Consider the following 21,756-nt stretch of genomic DNA (forward strand, 5'->3'; position numbering starts at 1 on the left):
CGCTGAGAATCTTGCCATGAAGTATGGCAAGAAGCAGCTCCAGAAACTGGAATCAAGGGTATGCACTGTATATAAATGCTCACAACGGATCATTTTCTGGAGGTGTGAAGTAAATTCTATCAATTCTATTCTATGCTTATTTCGATTGACTGTGATCTTTGTATATAATACTAAAGTATAATTTATCATAACTTTTCATGTGTGTGAGCTAGAAGCGATAGTTGAGGCCAAGCAGAGACATGAAGGTGATGCTCCACCAAATATAAATATGAAAGAAAATATGAAAGAAAAGTGAAGGAGCTGACCTACCAGGTATTTCACATTTAATAAAAACTACCTTAATATCTCTTAATTCTCTATTCTTTATCACTTATAAGCCTTTATCTGTGTAGACTGAGGAGGACAAGAATATGCACAGACTTCAGGACCTGGTGGATAAGCTGCAGTTCAAAGTGAAGGCTTACAAGAGACAGGCTGAGGAGGCTGTAAGTCAAATACATTGATGTGACCAATAATCTACAGTTTAATCAATAATGATATAATTTGTCTTGTAACTATATGAATATTACTCCCTTTACCCTTCACAGGAGGAGCAGGCCAACACTCACTTGTCCAGGTTCAGGAAGGTCCAGCATGAGCTTGAGGAAGCTGAGAGCCAAGAGCTGTGAGGCTGGAAAGGTAAATTTGTTATAGGTTGTTTGCATTGTTACAATATCAGTTGTTTTGAAATGAGAAGCCAGTAGATTGATTTGATGCTGTGTACTTTCACTGTTGACATTGTAAATCAATACCACTTTATATTACTCAAGTGATTGCATATTTCCACATGAAGAGAGAAACTAACTTATAAGGTAGTTTGTTTCATAAATTTGATCTTTTGCTATTGCTTAGTCATCATCGAGTTTAGGCCTTTCAACAAAGTTAATAAAATATGAACATTTGGTTGAGGGCTTTTCAACATTGCAATAAAGATGATAATTGTCCTCACTATCCTGAATTCTATCTTTTTCCCTATTTGAAACAGTTACTCCTAGATAGTGATGCAACTAAGTAAAGCAGTTAGCCATGTTGTAATGTCTTGTGGTACAGTAATCAGAATCATTCACTGGTCACCCTTTGACTATGTCGAATCAAATTATTCCATACTAGTGCAGTGCCCGTTCAAAATGTGCCTGTTCGGAACGGGCCAATTTCTCAATACGTAGAGAGAGTTGTGCCCAACCCCTTAACACCTTTCATGAAGACTATCAGTAGACGCTACAATTTACCGATGCTCCTTAAAAGCCTCACACGCAGAATATCTGACGACTTGAGTTGAGCTGAAGTTGATCGGATGAACTGTAGTACCCATTCAAAACATGCCTTAGACATCCTCCACTATGTCTTGAACATACATACAAAATTCTGGCATGTGATGAACGGGAATAGAGTTTAACTTTTTCAATTTATTCTCTATGGTAGTTCTTATCTCTACGAATGTAATCCCATCTCTGACCACAATGTAAGTTGCTATGGCAGATTGGCGCTGTCCATATTTCAGTTCGTGAACTTCACAGGCAGAAGAAGAAGAAGAAGAAGCAACGTTGTTTATTAGGTGTTTTTATATATTTCTGAACATGCCTGAGACATCAAGCTCTAAGTCTTGAAAGTACATGCCAAGTATCATTCACAGTAACGTTACACAAAGCTTATGTCCCTTAAACGTTTTCAAGTCATTAACACTATGGACTCCACGGACAGATGATGAAGCAAATCAACATTGTAAAAGCAACGTTGTTTATGAGGTATTTTTACATGTTTCCGAACATGCCTGAGACATCGAGCACTAGGTTTTGCATGTATATGCCAAGTGTCATTCACAATAAAGTTACACAGTTAAATGGTAGAGCTTAACTCTCTTAACCGTTTTCAAGTCATTTATACACAATGGATGTAATCCCACCTCCGACCGCAATGTGGGTTGCAATGGCAGATTGGCGTTGTCTGTATTTAAGCTGGTTGACTCCACTGGCAGAAGAAGAAGCAGATCAACGTCATAAATGTTATTTATGAGGTATTTTTATATATTTCTCCAGAACCGCTCATCCAGACAACTTCACACATAAACATGGCACTTCCCCGTTTCCCCAGCAATCCACCTGCCAAGTATGAAGTAGATCGGATGAACAGTTCTTAAGATACGTGAAGGACAAACCCACATACATACATATATATATACATATAACTTATAGCTGGTAGCTGCCGGTCTTAGAAGTGAAGCCAATGTGGAAGTGCCTTAAACCTGCATTCTTTCTAATGGCCATCAGGGGGCGACTCCACTAGCTGCAAAAAGAAGTCCAATTGTGTGGAAGTCTGAGAAAATGACCCATGAAAATATTTTCTAATTTGAATAAAGAACAAAAATGTTCTCTGTTTTTTTTCTCAGATTAATATAATTATCAAATCAAATTCTTCTTAGGCTCAGGCCCTCCCTGCATCCATGCAATGTTCTACTTGGGATGTTGCAGACGACAAATAGATGTGGGTTGCCAAGTTATTCCAAGTCTTTGTACTAAGTCCCCTGTAAGACATCAAAACTTGACTTGGAATATTGGAGCGGAATGAGTCATCTCTATTCAGATATTTGACAACCCTTCATCTGGTAGCCCTGAAGACTTTTTTGTGAAAGTTGCCTGGATCTCAAATCACTTTTGTGCTGCCTGAGTATCTTCCTAAAGGGAATATATGGTGACAGGCTAAACATGTCAATGTCACATAAACAACAAAAGAAATAAACACCACCAGTACACCAAAGTGGATTACTTTTTCATAGCAGATCCCAAATTCCAAACATCATGAGAACAAAAGGTACAACTCATGGGATACTTATTTCTGTAAATCCCATTATCTAATCATGGTTCATTGTTCACAGCCTGTGTGAGGTGATATCTAACAAGAGACAAAGGCAAAGTTGGTGTAATCTCTGTACATGCACTTAAAACACCACATATAAACATTCTTAGCAGTATGAAAACATACATTATGAGGCAGTGATTTGGGCGAATGCAATCAGTATCAGCAGAAAAGATGCTATGTAGAGTGATGGAAAATACTCATTTTAAATTCTCCTACCTTTTGTTGAAATTAATAAGTATATGTCCCAAAAATCTGCTTGAAATGAGTCAAAATCTGTTAAGATGGAAGTTACAACTGTTAACCCACTTCGTGATATGGGTTAAGTGTTTCTATATTTTTATATATTATATATTATTATTATATTATATTTTCTTTGGTGAGCCAAATTGACTCAAACATGACATAATGGGCATAAGCCTTCAAGATCTGCCAGGACACTTGTATCATGCTTCCTTAACAGCTTCTTTAGTATCAAATGTAGCAACTGGCTGATGTTCATTTGGCATGTGAAACTTATTTTGGGCTTGATCTCAAATGAGTTGCCAACTGTTTTCATGTCCATTTAGGGAGATACATAAAAGGTGATTGAACTTTTATGGATGGTACTTCATCTTAATTTATTACAGGAATATGAGATGTGCCAGAGTCCAGTAACTGTAGACATCAAATATTTTGGCACACTTCCAAAATTAAGCCCCATGCATGCATCTGACATGGCCCATTAAAGTCATTAATGTGATGTAATCTCAATTAATATAATGCTTTGATTTTCAAATTGGCAAGTTTAGATTTATAAAATCAAATAGTGCACAAACACAGCTATGCATTATGGTATATTTTTACATTATTCTGTCCATATTACTGGCACACACAGGAACACAGAAGTTTTTATGAGCACGATGAAAGTTTTGGTAAATATAGCATTACCATAGTCAAGCATTATTAAGCATTATATATTATAATTTTACCCAAGACTTAGTATATAGTTTATATTAAAGATCAACAATATAAACATTCAACTAAAGTGTGATGACAACTTATATTAGTGTCATTTAGGGATGAACTTTCAAAGATCTCAAATACGCAAGTGTCCTGCAACTGAATACCAATGGTATTTTGATGAGTTTCCAAAACCAACCTCCAAAGCTGTCCATGAATTAAAAAAAAAAAAGATTGTTGGTGTTAATTACATGTTTCAACTTTCATGACCTTTGAATAAAGAACTAAATTTATTGGAATTGTACACAAACCATATTCTGCACTATTTAATGAATGATAAATATTGGCCATCGTTTAATGCCTGCACTTGTTGGCAGTAGTGGACCAACAGTTATAATATCAAGTTTCTATGAGAGAAATGAATAAGCACCTCCTTCTTTCACTCTATATAATTTTATATTTATGTTTCCTTAAGCAGACCCTTGGGTCCTATTTGCTTTACTGAAGTCTTACTTAAGTATGTGTGCATGTCTGACAGTCTTTCTCCCACTCTACAATTTCTCTTTTTTTTCTTTTAAGAGAATGTGTTCATAGTCAACATTTCGTATGAAAGCAAGCATGTTGAAAATAAATTAAAATTAATTTAGCTGTAAGGAAGGTATTTCCCTTCAGTATGATTTAAATTGAATTTACTAGCAAAGTAGTCCATTCTACTATAAATATTCAATTTTCCTACTAAACAATGGTTACATTTTACATTTTATTCAGTATTTGAACACCCATATTGTGTATGTCACATTCACATTTGCGATGAAATCAAATCAATTGGTACAACATCACGCTGCATTATGTCGTTTTCAAATTCTAGTTACAAATAAAAAATGCTTACAAGCTGCATAAATATCACTGCCACAAAATAAGCAACAGGATGAGGCCATGACCAAACTGAGTGAGAGACTACAGCTGACCAAGCACTCCCACCCTCTATAAAAGAGGCAGCCCTGGACTTCTGCATGAACTGGTAGGCACCCAACACAGGTGAGTGTATCGACTGTGATCTTAGTTTGAATTCCTATTGATCAGTGGGTAAAGTTTATGTATTGCTAATTGCTAATGCATATTGTCAATGATTCTTTGTCAGAGTTATCTTTGTTTTAAGTGGCATTCAGGTGAAATTTCATGTCATATCAAAGTAGTCTTGAGCAGACATTATTCCAAAACAATTTACTTGGAAAACTCTTCACCCATTTAAGTAGTTTTCTTTTCAAGAAATCACACAATTAATTAGTTTGTGTTGATATCCAGTACATATCCTGTCTCAACACATACTGTATACTAAGTGATCATTAAGAGCAGTACTATTTCTTTGATTGTGATAAGTTAAATCTGAATAAGTTTTACCACCTTCATTCTTGACTACTCTCAAACTGACTTTCTGCCAGGAAGATTTAAAATGAGAAAACCAAACTGAAAAAAGTTATTGTACTCACGTTTAATCATCTTTTTTGTAGCATCTTGACACTCCACCAGATATTCTACCACTCATCATTTTTTGGAACCAGCTGAGGTAAAAGATGTCAAAATTTCCAACATCAGATGGATACAACACCATTATGACATCATGCTGATATTTTAACACTATTTTTTCAGTCTCCACTAAAGTGCCACCATGAGCACAGACGCGGAGATGGAGGCCTATGGCCCGGCGGCCATCTACCTCCGGAAGCCAGAGAAGGAGAGGATTGAAGCACAAACTGCTCCATTTGATGCCAAAACCGCCTTCTTTGTGACTGATAAGGAGGAGATGTATCTCAAGGGTAAACTTATAAAGAGAGAGGGTGGCAAAGCCACAGTCGAGACAACCACTGGAAAGGTAGGCAATTCATTATTTTACTATTTTAACAACATTTTCCCATCTATTTCCATTGAAGACCCTTTCTATGTAGGAGGATGCCATTCTTTCCTTTGACATTTATTTAAAACTTAGGAAAACATTTGGTGGTTTTAAATTCATATTGACATGGTGGTTAACAAGAACATCCATCTGATTAACTCTAAATTTGAAAAATAAAATCTGAGTAAAGAAAATTTTACTGTATTTTTACTGTATCTTTTCAGACAGTCACTGTGAAAGAAGATGAAATCTTTCCCAGGAACCCTCCAAAGTTTGATAAAATTGAGGACATGGCCATGATGACCCACCTCAACGAGCCCTGTGTGTTGTATAACCTCAAAGAGCGTTTTGCATCCTGGATGATCTACGTGAGTTTCCACTTTACTAATGCGATGTGCATTTATATCTGCATATCTAAATGTTAACACTATGTTTATTTTCTATTTGTGTTATTACAGACCTACTCTGGGCTGTTTTGCGTTGTGGTGAATCCCTACAAGTGGCTTCCAGTGTATGATGCTGTAGTTGTGGGAGGATACAGAGGCAAGAAGAGGATTGAGGCTCCACCTCACATCTTCTCCATCTCTGATAATGCCTATCAGTTCATGCACACAGGTAAGGTCAAAATTAGCAGAGTTAAAATGTGTAGAAATTAAACTTAAACATAAGCTTATTAAAGGAATTAAAAAACTGGAATTCATGTGAAATGTTTACGTTTGTATTTCAGATCGTGAGAACCAGTCTGTCCTGATCACGTAAGTATAACAGAAACTGTAATGCTAAATCATATAATGACGATAAAGCAGAATTTTGACATGTGTCTCTTATACCCCAGAGGAGAATCTGGGGCCGGAAAGACTGTCAACACCAAGCGTGTCATCCAGTACTTTGCAACAATTGCAGCTATTGGAGCCAAGAAGGCTGAGCCAACACCTGGCAAGATGCAGGTAAATTGGTTGTTTAAGATAAAACTTAAGTTTAAGAGGAGAGTTAATTTGAATGTTTATGTAACTCAAATCCTCTCTTGCAGGGCTCCCTTGAGGACCAAATTGTGGCAGCCAACCCTCTGCTGGAGTCCTATGGTAATGCCAAGACTGTGAGGAATGACAACTCCTCTCGTTTTGTAAGTAATCCAGGGAACATCTCAAGACATTTTGTTGCTAAATTACAAAAACTGATGTTATCAATGATCTGGCTCTCTAGGGTAAATTCATCAGAATCCACTTTGGCTCTACTGGAAAGCTGGCTTCAGCTGATATTGAAACATGTAAGTTTCAACCACGGTGTGAATCCAGATTCATCTGGACTATAATCTGGGCTTTAATAAAGTAATAATATTAAAATGTAATAGAGTAATCTCACAGTGTCTGGTTAAATTTGGTTTTCTTAGATCTTCTGGAGAAGTCGCGTGTAACCTTCCAGTTGTCTGCTGAGAGGAGCTACCACATCTTCTATCAGCTGATGACTGGCCACAAGCCTGAGCTCCTGGGTATGTTACTATGCAAATTTGAAATTGAAACTGAAACAATACCAGAGACAACATAAAACAATAATACATATTTTACTGTGCTCCTCTAGAGGCTCTTCTGATCACCACCAACCCCTACGACTACCCAATGATCAGTCAGGGTGAAATCACTGTCAAAAGCATTGATGATGTGGAGGAGTTCATTGCAACAGATGTAAGAAAACATTTTAGTTAAATGGATCTTTTGTGCTTAAGACAACTGGGCAAAATGTTTCAAATACCAATAACTTTGCTTCATGTACAATGTAGACTGCTATTGACATCTTGGGCTTCAATGCTGAGGAGAAGATGGGCATCTACAAGCTGACTGGTGCTGTGATGCATCATGGCAACATGCATTTCAAGCAGAAGCAGCGTGAGGAGCAGGCTGAACCTGAGGGCACTGAAGGTAATTCTGATAATGATATCTTGTAGGGACACTACTATGGGTTTGTATATATCATACTGTATATTTCTAAACATGTCCCAGTTAAAGCTAAAGGTTTGTTTTTCCATCAGTGGCTGATAAAATCGCCTACCTCATGGGCCTGAACTCAGCTGATATGCTGAAAGCTCTGTGCTACCCCAGAGTCAAGGTCGGAAATGAGATGGTGACCAAAGGTCAGACTGTCCCACAGGTAAGATAAAGAAAATTTAATGTTTAAAAAAATAAAAGGGCAATATTTGCATTTTCACATGAAAATATGTTTGTGAGAAATTCTCATTCTAAAATCTTTTATTTCTAGGTCAACAATGCTGTCAGTGCTCTGTGTAAGTCTGTCTATGAGAAAATGTTCTTGTGGATGGTCATCCGTATCAATGAGATGCTGGACACAAAGCAGCCAAGACAGTTCTTCATTGGAGTGTTGGATATCGCTGGATTTGAGATCTTTGATGTGAGTGATTTGAGGAACATTTGAGTTGTATCACATCAACAATGTTTTTCTATGACTGATTATATTACTATAATTACAGTTCAACAGCTTGGAGCAACTCTGCATCAACTTCACCAATGAGAAACTGCAACAGTTCTTCAACCACCACATGTTTGTCCTGGAGCAAGAGGAGTACAAAAAAGAGGGCATTATCTGGGAGTTCATTGACTTCGGTATGGACTTGGCTGCCTGCATTGAGCTTATTGAGAAGGTAAGTAGTAAGTTGGGTTGAAGTGATTTCTTGATTCATGTGCAAATGTTTGTTTCTGCAGTTTAATTTTTTTTTTTTTTCCTCAGCCAATGGGCATCTTCTCCATCCTTGAAGAGGAGTGCATGTTCCCCAAGGCCTCTGACACAAGTTTCAAGAACAAGCTGCATGATCAGCATCTTGGCAAGACCAAGGCCTTTGAGAAGCCAAAACCTGTAAAGGGCAGGCCTGAGGCTCACTTCTCCCTGGTTCACTACGCTGGTACGGTGGACTACAATATCACTGGCTGGTTGGACAAGAACAAGGACCCCCTGAATGACTCAGTTGTCCAGCTCTACCAGAAGGCCTCAAACAAACTTCTGGCCTTCCTGTATGCAACCCACGGTGCAGCTGATGGTAAGAAATTAGATTGATCAGAGTGATCAGAGTGATGAGTATCAGAACAGATGATATGTATTATCTTGCAAAACCCATATACTGCAGAACTATCCATGGTGTCAGAAACACCTTAAATTTTTTAACCACAATTTTCAGAACTATTTTCTTCTACTAATTGTATAAGAAAGTGAACAACATGGTTGAGATTGCTCTCTTTATATTGGCTATTAGCAGCTTAATCAGTGGCAGTTTATGACGTCATACAACATGTAGTAGTTTGTAGTGATGGGTAAAAACTGTGACTGTTACACTTGATTCAGGCCTAGTATAAAGCAGATGACTATTCTGTGGTAGTATATTCCATTGCATTTGACTTACTTAAAACATAGTCTTTCCACAGAGAAGAAAAGAGATTCTACAAAGTTATCTATTTAGTGCCACTGATTAAATTTAATGTTTGTGAAAACAGAGGCTGCTGCTAGTGGCGGTGGCAAAAAGGCTGGAAAGAAGAAGGGTGGTTCCTTCCAGACTGTGTCTGCTCTTTTCAGGGTATGTATTGTTTCATATTTTTGGATACCAATTAAAAACCTCATCTTGAAATACTGTTGACCATTTATCTTGTGTTGCTGATCCACAGGAGAATTTGGGCAAGCTGATGACCAACTTGAGGAGCACTCACCCTCATTTTGTCCGTTGCCTGATTCCTAATGAAACAAAGACCCCAGGTAAGAAGCACATAGCCCAGCTTTGCACACTAAATATGACATGGTGATATGAAGAAATATTTCAAACAATATGAATTTGCAACTTTCAGGTCTTATGGAGAACTTCTTGGTCATCCATCAGCTGAGGTGTAACGGTGTGCTGGAAGGCATCAGAATCTGCAGAAAGGGCTTCCCCAGCAGAATCCTCTACGGTGACTTCAAGCAGAGGTGATGCAATTTTCAATATAAGCAAGTCAAGTTGATTTCAGCTGAGTTGAAACAGCTGGCCAAGATGTGGGGTCATTCTAAGTAACAACATAATTTTCTCTTGTAGATACAAAGTATTGAATGCCAGCGTCATCCCTGAGGGACAGTTCATTGACAACAAGAAAGCTGCAGAGAAGCTGCTAGGCTCCATTGATGTGGATCACACTCAGTACAAGTTTGGGCACACTAAGGTTAATTTCTATGAACAATGTCAATAGATATGTCATATACATATGTCCTTTTGTATCAGTTTGAGCTGATGACTGAGTTCCTTCAAACAACCACACAGGTGTTCTTCAAAGCTGGTCTGCTGGGTACACTGGAGGAGATGAGAGATGAGAAACTGGCTAGTCTGGTGACCATGACTCAGGCTCTCTGCAGAGGATACCTTATGAGGACAGAGTTTGTTAAGATGATGGAGAGGAGGTAGGATTGTCATACAGTACACTGAACTGTTCTGTCCAATGAAATAAATAAAGCTGCTTTTGTTAAGTCACGTTGCAGTAAAAATGACACTTTATTTATGTTCGTTTTCCAGAGATGCTGTCTTCACTATTCAGTACAATGTCCGTTCATTCATGAATGTCAAAAACTGGCCATGGATGCATCTGTACTTCAAGATCAAGCCTCTTCTGAAGAGTGCTGAGACTGAGAAGGAGCTGATGAAGATGAAAGAGAACTATGAGAAGATGCAAACAGACCTGGCTGCTGCCCTGGCCAAGAAGAAGGAGCTGGAGGAGAAGATGGTTTCCCTGCTGCAGGAAAAGAATGACCTGCAACTGCAAGTGGCTTCTGTAAGTAGGATACATCCGCACTACACTAATTGGATGTTGTCACTAACATATTCAGTTATCTAGGTGAAATTTAAAGACGCCACATACTCTTCTGGTCATCTCATCTTCTATGTGCCTTACCAAACATGTAGATTGACAAATACTGATGAATATATGTATAAAAAATATTTATACCTTAGTATTAAGACTAAAAATATTCATGTACATTCAGAGAATGACTAACTTATTAACTTACTGTATGTTCAAAATATACTGTAGGAATGTGAGAACCTCTCAGATGCTGAGGAAAGGTGTGAAGGTCTGATTAAGAGCAAGATCCAACTCGAGGCCAAACTCAAAGAGACAACTGAGAGACTGGAAGATGAAGAGGAAATCAATGCTGAGCTGACTGGCAAGAAGAGGAAGCTGGAGGATGAATGCTCTGAGCTGAAGAAAGATATTGATGACTTGGAGCTCACCTTGGCTAAAGTGGAGAAGGAGAAACATGCAACTGAAAACAAGGTTGGAATAAGTTTAAATCTACATTTATAAAAAAAAAAACTGTATATAAGGTTAGCTTTCAAACATATATATAAAGTGATGGAAATAATGCACCTTGCCTGACACTTTTAGGTGAAAAACCTGACAGAGGAGATGGCATCTCAAGATGAGTCTATTGCCAAGTTAACCAAGGAGAAGAAAGCCCTCCAAGAGGCTCACCAGCAAACACTGGACGATCTCCAGGCAGAGGAGGACAAAGTCAACACTCTGACCAAGTCCAAGACAAAGCTTGAACAGCAAGTGGACGATGTGAGAAAACATTACTTTTGATAACATGTTTGTATTGTTAGCTTGTGTGTTAGAATTGACATTCCATGATAAAAATTCAAAACATTGATTATGTCAACATTACAATATTTTCTCAAAAGCTTGAGGGATCACTGGAGCAAGAGAAGAAGCTCCGTATGGACCTTGAGAGAGCCAAGAGGAAGCTTGAGGGAGATCTGAAACTGGCCCAGGAATCCATAATGGATCTGGAAAATGACAAGCAGCAATCTGAGGAGAAAATCAAGAAGCAAGTTTTCTTTTTCATCTTTAACCCTTACATTGAGCTGTTGCCTTAATGTAACACTGTGATCCTGAGTCAAAACTAAAACTATAACAGCAATAACTGTTTTTTTTCCTCTTCCAGGAAGGAGTTTGAGACCAGCCAGCTGCTCAGCAAGATTGAGGATGAACAGTCTCTTGGTGCTCAGCTTCAGAAGAAGATCAAGGAACTCCAGGTTAGTAACTGACATGAATATTATACTCAGTGACTGAAAAACATCTTGTTACAGTACGTTCCAGTTAACAAGCCTTCTTGTTATTACTATCCTCAAACTTAGGCTCGTATTGAGGAGCTGGAAGAAGAAATTGAGGCTGAGCGGGCTGCTCGGGCTAAGGTGGAGAAGCAGAGGGCTGACCTCTCCAGGGAACTTGAGGAGATCAGTGAGAGGCTTGAGGAAGCTGGTGGAGCAACAGCCGCTCAGATTGAGATGAACAAGAAGCGTGAGGCTGAGTTCCAGAAGCTGCGCCGTGACCTTGAAGAGTCAACCCTGCAGCATGAAGCTACCGCAGCAGCTCTCCGCAAGAAGCAGGCCGACAGTGTTGCAGAGCTGGGAGAGCAGATCGACAACCTCCAGCGTGTCAAACAGAAGCTTGAGAAGGAGAAGAGCGAGTACAAGATGGAGATTGATGACCTCTCCAGCAACATGGAGGCTGTTGCTAAATCCAAAGTGAGTGTTTTGTTTGTAACTGAAATATTTGCTTTTCATTATGCTTAGAAATATGACATATAATGGATAAATATAGCAGTAGCTTTCAACTTAGATAAATGCTCAACATTTGCTTTGTTCATGTAAATGTTTTTAAATACATCATGTTTTGTTTTTGTTAGGGAAACTTGGAAAAAATGTGCAGAACTCTTGAGGACCAGCTGAGTGAGCTTAAGTCCAAAAATGATGAGAATGTGCGCCAGCTGAATGACCTAAGTGCACAGAGGGCAAGACTGCAGACAGAGAATGGTGAGTCACTTGTGATAAAAAGTAGTAATAAAAACCAGTAATGATCATTTTGATAAATAACACATTTACATTTTGTGATTCAGGTGAGTCTTCCCGCCAGCTTGAAGAGAAAGACGCTCTTGTTTCCCAGCTGACCAGGGGCAAGCAGGCTTACACTCAGCAAATTGAGGAGTTGAAGAGACACATTGAGGAGGAAGTGAAGGTATAACAAGTTTACATGTTACTATACTATGTACTATTATTAGCTTTTAACAAGGGATGAATTGAGTCCTCCTTTTCAAATTTAGTCAGTCACCTGTTTCTCCATCTTCACCTCTACTAACCCACCAGATCTGCTGGTTGTTAAACATGAAAGAAAAAAAAAAGTTTGTGCAACATGTCGTCCGACCATGTTAGAAGGCAAAACAAAGAGCTTGAGAGAGTAACTCAAATATTGCTCAATTTCCTAACACCATACCTGGCCAATCACTTTGCAAAGTAGCTGTGAATGTTGGGTTGCCTGTTTAGGAATGTTATCACCATATTACCAATTCACTGACCAGGGGATTTTTTTGGGAATTGGATCTAATCCTCTTCATGCGGTGTTACACCTCAGTCTTGTCTTTTATGACTTACGCACCTCCCAACACCTGTTTCTCCTTCCTCACCCAGCACCTTCCACCTGAATTCCTGGATTTTAAGTCCCACATACTACACTAAATTGTGAATCTGATAGATGTTAAAGTAAATTATCCAAAACTAAATGACTCAATCAACCTGTTTCACCATGACAACTTATGTATTTAAACATATGATTTAGATCATATTTGTATACATAATAGATCAATTAAAATGCCTCTTGCCATGTTCATCAGGCCAAGAATGCCCTGGCCCATGCTGTTCAGTCAGCCCGCCATGACTGTGATCTGCTCAGAGAGCAGTTTGAGGAGGAGCAAGAGGCTAAAGCTGAGTTGCAACGTGGAATGTCCAAGGCTAACAGCGAAGTGGCTCAGTGGAGAACCAAATATGAGACTGACGCTATCCAGCGCACTGAGGAGCTGGAGGAGGCCAAGTAAGTCACTACCTTTTCAGAGTTAAAATTAGCTATCAATTCAATTGCTTGCTTTTCTAGATAACATTCCACATATTTTGCTATCAATATGCAATTAAGTGTAAACAAATACTTCTTCACTACAGGAAAAAGCTTGCCCAGCGTCTGCAGGAGGCTGAGGAGTCCATTGAGGCTGTGAACTCAAAGTGTGCCTCTTTGGAGAAGACCAAGCAGAGGCTACAGGGTGAGGTGGAAGACCTCATGATTGATGTAGAGAGAGCTAATGCTCTGGCTGCCAACCTTGACAAGAAGCAGAGGAACTTTGATAAGGTAACAGGAAAACAAAACCACACTGATTTGAGTGAAACACAAATCTATCTTAGTAATTAATCATTGTTATTCATCTATATAATTCTAGGTCCTTGCAGAATGGAAACAGAAACATGAGGAGGGCCAGGCAGAGCTGGAAGGAGCCCAGAAGGAGGCTCGCTCTCTCAGCACTGAACTGTTCAAGATGAAGAACTCTTACGAGGAGGCTCTGGATCAGCTGGAGACCATGAAGAGAGAGAACAAGAACCTGCAGCGTATGTCAATCCCACGATATTTAATGTAACTGTTATAGTGATTGTAAGGGTTCTTCCTTGACTTGTATAGGTGTAGGTCATGAGGTTTTGTGATTTTAAAACCTCTTTTTCTAGATATAATGTATACAGCATAGTCTAAGTTTCTCTAAACTTGATTTTGGCTTTTGGTGTTTTACAGAGGAGATCTCAGACCTGACTGAACAGATTGGTGAGACCGGAAAGAGCATCCATGAGCTGGAGAAAGCCAAGAAGACAGTGGAGACTGAGAAGTCTGAAATTCAGTCAGCACTGGAGGAAGCAGAGGTAAAAGTCTAAATTACAATATTAGACCACTTATGTGATAAAATACAAAAGCATGTATGTAATGGCATGCATTCATTTGATTTTTTTCTTTAATTTTTCTGAGAAAGACTGGTAACCTTTAGGTACATGTTCAACTTTTTCCTTTAGGGCACACTGGAGCATGAGGAAGCCAAGATTCTCCGTGTTCAGCTTGAGCTTAACCAGATCAAAGGTGAGGTTGACAGGAAGCTTGCAGAAAAGGACGAAGAGATGGAACAGATCAAGAGGAACAGCCAGAGGGTGATTGACTCCATGCAGAGCACTCTCGATGCTGAGGTCAGGAGCAGGAATGATGCCCTGAGAGTCAAGAAGAAGATGGAGGGAGACCTGAATGAGATGGAAATTCAGCTGAGCCATGCCAACAGGCAGGCTGCTGAGGCCCAGAAACAACTGAGGAATGTCCAGGGACAGCTCAAGGTGAGCTTTGTCTAATCACTCAATAAACAAATGTTGAAGAGCAAAGAAAGTTAACTCTTTTTTTCTCCACATGTTGTCAGGATGCCCAACTGCACCTCGATGATGCTGTCAGAGGACAGGACGACATGAAGGAGCAGGCTGCCATGGTGGAGCGCAGAAATGGCCTGATGGTGGCTGAGATTGAGGAGCTGAGAGCTGCTCTGGAGCAGACAGAGAGAGGACGCAAAGTGGCTGAGCAGGAGTTGGTCGATGCTAGTGAGCGTGTCGGATTGCTTCACTCTCAGGTTTATCTTCAGTTATCCACAAGAAAATGTCTTTATGCAGAATGTATACATACCAGCTTTGTTTTACGAATAAATTAAATGTGACTTTTTTAATATCCAGAACACCAGTCTTCTGAACACCAAGAAGAAGCTGGAGTCTGACCTTGTGCAGGTTCAGAGTGAAGTGGACGACACTGTTCAAGAAGCAAGAAATGCTGAGGAGAAAGCCAAAAAGGCTATCACTGATGTGAGTTCATGTTTATGAGTCTTCTTTTTATAGAATTCAACTTCACCTCACCGAATACTTGTTCATGCTTGATGCCTATCATTTCAGGCTGCCATGATGGCTGAGGAGCTGAAGAAGGAGCAGGACACCAGTGCTCACCTGGAGAGGATGAAGAAGAACCTGGAGGTCACAGTCAAGGACCTGCAGCACCGTCTGGATGAGGCTGAGAACCTTGCCATGAAGGGTGGCAAGAAGCAGCTCCAGAAACTGGAGTCAAGGGTATGCTCATAATATATTCGGATGTTAATCACACTTTCAATGTGTGGAATAAATTAAATCTTTCTCGCTACTAAAATTCCTTACAAGGTTTTGATAAACAATGTATCATCACATAACAGGTACGTGAACTGGAAGCTGAAGTTGAAGCCGAACAGAGACGTGGAGCTGATGCTGTTAAAGGAGTCCGCAAATATGAGAGGAGAGTGAAGGAGTTGACTTACCAGGTAATTTCTGATTTAACTAAAAACTATCCTGATTTCTTAATTTCATAATTTTCTTTCTATACTCCATCAATAACATTCCTTTTTTTGTATAGACTGAGGAGGACAAGAAGAATGTGAACAGACTTCAGGATCTGGTTGATAAGCTGCAGCTCAAAGTGAAGGCTTACAAGAGACAGGCTGAGGAGGCTGTGAGTCAAATGTTTTGTTTCATTTAGGAATGTAGCACAAATCAATAACTACAGAAAGAAACCATACTAATATGATGTCATATTAAAAAATACAACATACTTCAACTCCAAACCCTTAACAGGAGGAGCAGGCCAACACTCACTTGTCTAGGTTCAGGAAGGTCCAGCATGAGCTGGAGGAAGCTCAGGAGCGCGCTGACATTGCTGAGTCCCAGGTCAACAAGCTGAGAGCCAAGAGCCGTGATGCTGGAAAGGTAACCACGTGTTTTACAAAAATTATTCTGTGGGCACCTTAGTTTGATGGGGTTATTTAACTTTATCTACACACTAAATAGTTTTATAACATTTTTTATTCACTATTTATTATAAGAATAGATGCTAAAACTTTTTTTCTTGTTTTCTTTCTAGTCTGACACCGCTGAATAAGAGACATCTTTTTGGCGCCTTTCGACAGTTCATAAAATATGAACTAGTTGTTGAATTGTCTTCTTACACTGTATTTATTCAATAAACTTTTTTCCTCATAATTTTATATTCACTGTGTATTATTTACTCCCTAGTTTGAAATTGTAATTGTAATCGTAGTTTCTCTTTAAGTCACGCTTGAGCGCACAGTGTTCAACACAGTAGTAGGTGGAGCTGCATCAGTTTAACTTGTGGCAGTACACCACTTACCTAGTTGGCTGAATGAGGAGGTCTTTCAGCTCAACATCAACATTTCCTTTCCCTAGAAATAATCATGATTCATACCCACATGGCAATGTCCAGTAAAATGAGACTATCCTCTACTTAGCATCACTTTTTGGAAGATTAATACCTTTACATTTTACAGAGTCAGAATTTAACAGACATAACTTAAACATAAATAAAGCATAGGCAAAGATAATCTTCCGAGACACAATTAATTCCCATTACCATGTCAATTATCCAAACCAGTGGATGATGAACTTTGTTAAACTTTTCCCCATACAATTAACAAAAAATGTTCAGCATTCTACATAACATAGAGTTAAATATTTTATTTAAGGATACAGATTGTGTTTAATGTGTCTCTTACCTGATCATTATGTAATAATAATAATAATAATAATAATAATAATAATAATAATAATAATAATAATAATAATTACTTTATTTGTATAGCACCTTTCATACAAAATATGCAGCTCAAATTGCTTTACAACAAAAGATATTACATACACCATGCGCTTCACATCAAAAAAGACATAAAATGGACATAAAAACATGTCAATGTACATAAGATGGAAAATAATACCCACTATGCCCACGATAATATTAATACACATAAGATAAAATAAAGTGAAAACACATTACATAGAATGCATACTTCAATGGTGGTAATTTGAGACTTAATAAGTGAAAGCTCAGAAAGTATTTCGCCATGTGTACACAATCTGTAAATCGGCACCTAGGTCTCTGAAGCCATAATCATAACAAGACCATTATTCCCAGTGGACACAGACTCACCACCAGTCTTGTTTATGTAGAACAGAGCCCTTTCATTCCCTCCATTTGTCTTAAACCTCAACTTGGGGAACATTTATTTATTTATTTTAATTCTGCCTGATTTGGTCTGAATACACTATCGGCAGTAGCAGGTGCTAACAGGCTAAGCTAACTGTGTGAGTGGCTTTGCACTAGCAGCAGTCCGGATAGAGGAGCTGCTAAAACTACAACTGTGGGTCCCAAATGGAAGTAAAACTACAACTGTGGGTCCATGTAACGCTTATCACTTCAATTTTTCATATAAAAAATGAAGTTCAAGCGACCATCTCGCCTTCTCACACAAGTGTAACGTAACCATAAAAACGTTTATGATGAAGGTGACATCGTTTTCTCCTCCAGCACACCAACAGGCGGGCACTGTGCCATGCGGCTACTATAATACTGTATGCAGCTACTATAGTAATCACGGGAGCTAGTGTATAAATGAACCATTCTTTTATTCCAAAAGTCATACATAAAGCAAGGGAAGTACATTTTATAAAGCCCTGGAGGGCGGGAGTCGATGAACCCAGTTAAAGAGTTCCCGCCCGTACGGGACGCTCTAAGAAGTAAAGCGAACATGCTTGCAAGGAGGCAGGGATCATTTCATTGGTCAACACTAAACCTGGCCTTCTATTGGTTGGGGGATTTTGACAGGGTTGTTGCACAAAAAATCCAAGAGCAGAGGAGAAATCCGAGAGCAGAAGTTTCACAAGCGCGCAGAAGCAGCCTGAGTGCGAGGAGAAGAGCTGAAGCTTGAGCGCAGGAAATCTGTGCAAGCAACATTATATTTAAGAGCAAGCACACAATTTGAGCAGAAACAGAACAAATCTAAGCGCAAGCAGAGGCTATTTGAGTGTGAGGGCAGGGTTTTGAGGGACAAATTACAAAATTTGAATGTGAAATATTGAATAAAGATAGGGAAATAGCTCCATAGACCAGGGGCACTGTGGGATGGGCAGAGGATGGAGGAGACCAGCAGGAGGGCGAGAAGAGATCTTATTCTGCGAACATGGAGGGCAGGCTGCTACATACTCTCCAACCTCCTTCTCCATGGCCGGCCACCAGAAATGCTGCCTGATGATGAACAGGGTCCTTTTCACCCCCGGATGACAGGTGAAGAGGGAGGCATGGGCCCAGTGGATCACCTGTGAATGAACAGTAGGGGGTACAAACAGCCTGTTCGGGGGACAACCCTCAGGGACAGGGACACCAAGTCCAGCTTGCCAAACCTGTTCCTCTATTCCCCATGTGATCACCCCAACAACACAGGAGGATGGCAAGATATTAGAGGGGATTTGATAGGAGGGTGTAGGGTCGAACTGGCGGGACAGTGCATCTGGTTTAGTATTCCTGGATCCAGGATGATAGGACAGAAAGAAATTGAATTGATTAAAAGAGAGAGGCCACCTTGCCTGCCTGGAGTTGAGCCTCTTAGCAGAGTGGATGTATTCCAGGTTCTTGTGGTCTGTCCAGATGAGAAACTACTGCTCAGCGCCCTCTAACCAGTGCTGCTACTCCTCCAGGGCCACCTTAAGGTCTGGAAGGGTGAGGATGGGAGCCATGGTGAAGCTGGTCTTAAGTCTCTGAAACAAGAGTTCAGCCTGGGGAGTCCACTGAAACTTGACATTAGGTGAGGTTAGTGCATGTAAGGGGGTGGCAATGGAACTGAAACTCCTGATGAAGCATCTATAGAAGTTAGCAAACCCCAGGAAATGTTGCAATTGTTTCCTGGAGGTGGGAGTGGGCCAATCAGACACAGCACTAACCTTGGAGGGGTCCATTTGGAGGTGATCCTGTGTGACAACAAATCCCAGGAAGGAGATGGAGGTGATGTGGAACTCACTCTTTTCACCCTTGACAAAGAGCTGATTATCCAGGAGTCTCTGCAGGACTCAATGAACATTCTGTACATGAGCCTCAGGGTCATGTACAGAAAATGGGAAAAAATCAAGATGTAATCAAAATATACAAAAACAAAGTTATTTAACATGTCTCTCAGGACATCGTTGACCAGGCTCTGGAAGACAGCGGGGGCATTAGTTAGTCCAAACGGTATCACTAAGTACTCATAGTGCCCACTAGGAGTATTGAAAGCAGTTTTCCACTCGTCTCCCTCCTTTATCCTCACCAAATAATAGGCATTTCTAAGATCAACTTTGGTAAAGATCTTAGCTCCTTGCAAGAGTTCAAATGCAGATGAGATGAGAGGGAGGGGGTACCTGTTCTTGATGGTGATCTCATTCAGACCACGATAGTCGATGCACAGGCTGGAGGGACTTATCTATAGACCCAAGTAGGATGAAAAACAGCTTCTTCCCCTGACAGTCAGAATCATGAACAATTTAGAACATATTATATATGGTATTTGACCTAAACGCAACATTTTTTCGCTGACACAGCTCTACCAAAGCTCTACAGAGAAGTGAAGCTTAAAGTGGAGGAATCTTTGTGAACAGCAGAAAGGTTTGCATTAAAGGTAAAGTCACCGATTCTAATCTAATACACTTTTTTATCAAATTCAGCAAATATCTCCCAACGGTCTGCTAGCTGTCTGTTCTGTGTGTGCACCTAAAAAAAATCTGATGTTCATATAAAGCCCTGGCTCTGTAAATGGGCATGTAAACACAGTGGCTTGGTGTGAGCCACACAACATTATTCCGGTCAATGCTGTAAAATACAGCACAAGAAAGGGGGACTTCCGACAAAAACCTGGTGATTGTAATTGACTTTGCTTCTAACATGGGTGTTGCAATTCAGTTATAAGGATACCTGCATGCGAGATGTTTCACTCACAAGCTCAATCTAGCCTCACAACGGTTGTTAAATCTGCCAACAGTAGTCAGGGTCATGGGGAGAGTGTAGCACATAACTGGATTTTTCAACAGATGCACGGTGGTAAACCACACTTTGGAGAAAAAACAGAAAATGTTGCAGCTTCCTACCCACAAGATCAAGACTGTCAGCATTAGATGGAACAGTGCTTATGGTTGTGCGACAGTACAGACGTGTTGTCCTCAGTTCTCTGCTTGCTATATGCTCTACACTTTTTTCTTACATTTTCTAATTTCCTACATATTCTTCCTAAGAGAGCTATTACTGGTTACACTGATGCTAAAGAAGAAAAGGTCTTTAGCTCCCCTGGATGTGTCCTATCACCAGTGGATTAGCTGCAGAGACTCCCAAACCACCCTCCCCTAATGACACTTCTTACTGGCACTGCACCGGCAGAAAGCATCAACTACAGCCAGGATTTGGTCTGACATTGTCCGCCACAGAGGCAAATCAAGCAAGAAATCAAGTAGAGCATCACACCACCACCTGAACTATAATAGGTATGATCCACTGACTCTGAATGTAGTGTGTGATTATACTACATTGAACTCAGGGAAGCTAATCACACCACCAGCATTAAGGCTAACCAAGACCCAAGAAATAGCCCCAAAACCACTGTTAGGCCAAGGGCAAGAAGAAACTTTGCCAACTCCACACCTCAGTCAGACACTATTCTGATTGGGGACTCTATAACCAAGCATGTAAGGATGGCAAAGGCTGAAAATCTAACCATACATGACTCATCTGTAAGGGAGCTAACAGGGTAGTCACCAGTTATTGTCTCTACACATCCGAGTAATATGAGGATTATTATCCACACTGGGTCTTTCGACATTCTTCAAAAGAAAACTGGCTCTGAGATCCTGAGAAAAGACTTTTCCTTGCTACTGGAAAAACTGTGCAACTGTCAATCACAAGATGTTTTCATATCAAGCCCCATTCCAACTTTGGGGAAAGGAATCAAATCTTTTAGCAGACTCCTTGGCCTGAATACATGGCTGACATTGGCTTGCCTCACCCATGGGCTAAAGTTAATTGACAATTTCAATATCTTTTGGAACTGTAAAGACCTATTTTAAACCTGATGGGGTTGTTCCAAACATCACTAGATCCATACTACTCAGTGCGAACCTAAGTCATGCCCTTGGGATGCCACACCCCAACAAGAATGTGTAGAGAAGCGTGAAGCACAGTACACACAGGCAGAGAGCCTGTATCTTCCGTCCTATCCCCCATCACATGACCGACTGTTTCACATTACCCAAGCCATTCAGAGGATGTCTCTGTCCCAATCAGGGA

General features: G+C 40.0%; 1 protein-coding gene across 1 annotated transcript; it reads left to right on the plus strand.

Moving 5' to 3' along the window:
• The first annotated feature begins 5,324 nt into the window (after nucleotides 1–5,324).
• LOC137168605 (myosin heavy chain, fast skeletal muscle-like) lies at nucleotides 5,325–16,643 on the plus strand. Its single transcript, XM_067571296.1, has 40 exons — nucleotides 5,325–5,401; nucleotides 5,485–5,707; nucleotides 5,953–6,096; nucleotides 6,187–6,343; nucleotides 6,456–6,483; nucleotides 6,564–6,675; nucleotides 6,759–6,851; nucleotides 6,932–6,995; nucleotides 7,119–7,217; nucleotides 7,307–7,410; nucleotides 7,506–7,644; nucleotides 7,755–7,873; nucleotides 7,982–8,131; nucleotides 8,211–8,381; nucleotides 8,468–8,774; nucleotides 9,226–9,305; nucleotides 9,394–9,481; nucleotides 9,571–9,688; nucleotides 9,795–9,918; nucleotides 10,017–10,153; nucleotides 10,266–10,521; nucleotides 10,780–11,022; nucleotides 11,134–11,310; nucleotides 11,430–11,579; nucleotides 11,697–11,783; nucleotides 11,886–12,275; nucleotides 12,437–12,563; nucleotides 12,647–12,765; nucleotides 13,418–13,614; nucleotides 13,740–13,923; nucleotides 14,012–14,177; nucleotides 14,356–14,480; nucleotides 14,628–14,936; nucleotides 15,017–15,220; nucleotides 15,321–15,446; nucleotides 15,534–15,704; nucleotides 15,824–15,928; nucleotides 16,021–16,116; nucleotides 16,239–16,370; nucleotides 16,525–16,643. The coding sequence occupies exons 2-40, from the start codon at nucleotides 5,504–5,506 to the stop codon at nucleotides 16,540–16,542; spliced, it is 5,820 nt and encodes a 1,939-aa protein (XP_067427397.1). The 5' UTR covers nucleotides 5,325–5,401; nucleotides 5,485–5,503; the 3' UTR covers nucleotides 16,543–16,643.
• The last annotated feature ends 5,113 nt before the right edge of the window (nucleotides 16,644–21,756 follow it).

Source organism: Thunnus thynnus, chromosome 17, assembly GCF_963924715.1.
Source record: "Thunnus thynnus chromosome 17, fThuThy2.1, whole genome shotgun sequence".
Lineage (NCBI taxonomy): Eukaryota > Metazoa > Chordata > Actinopteri > Scombriformes > Scombridae > Thunnus > Thunnus thynnus.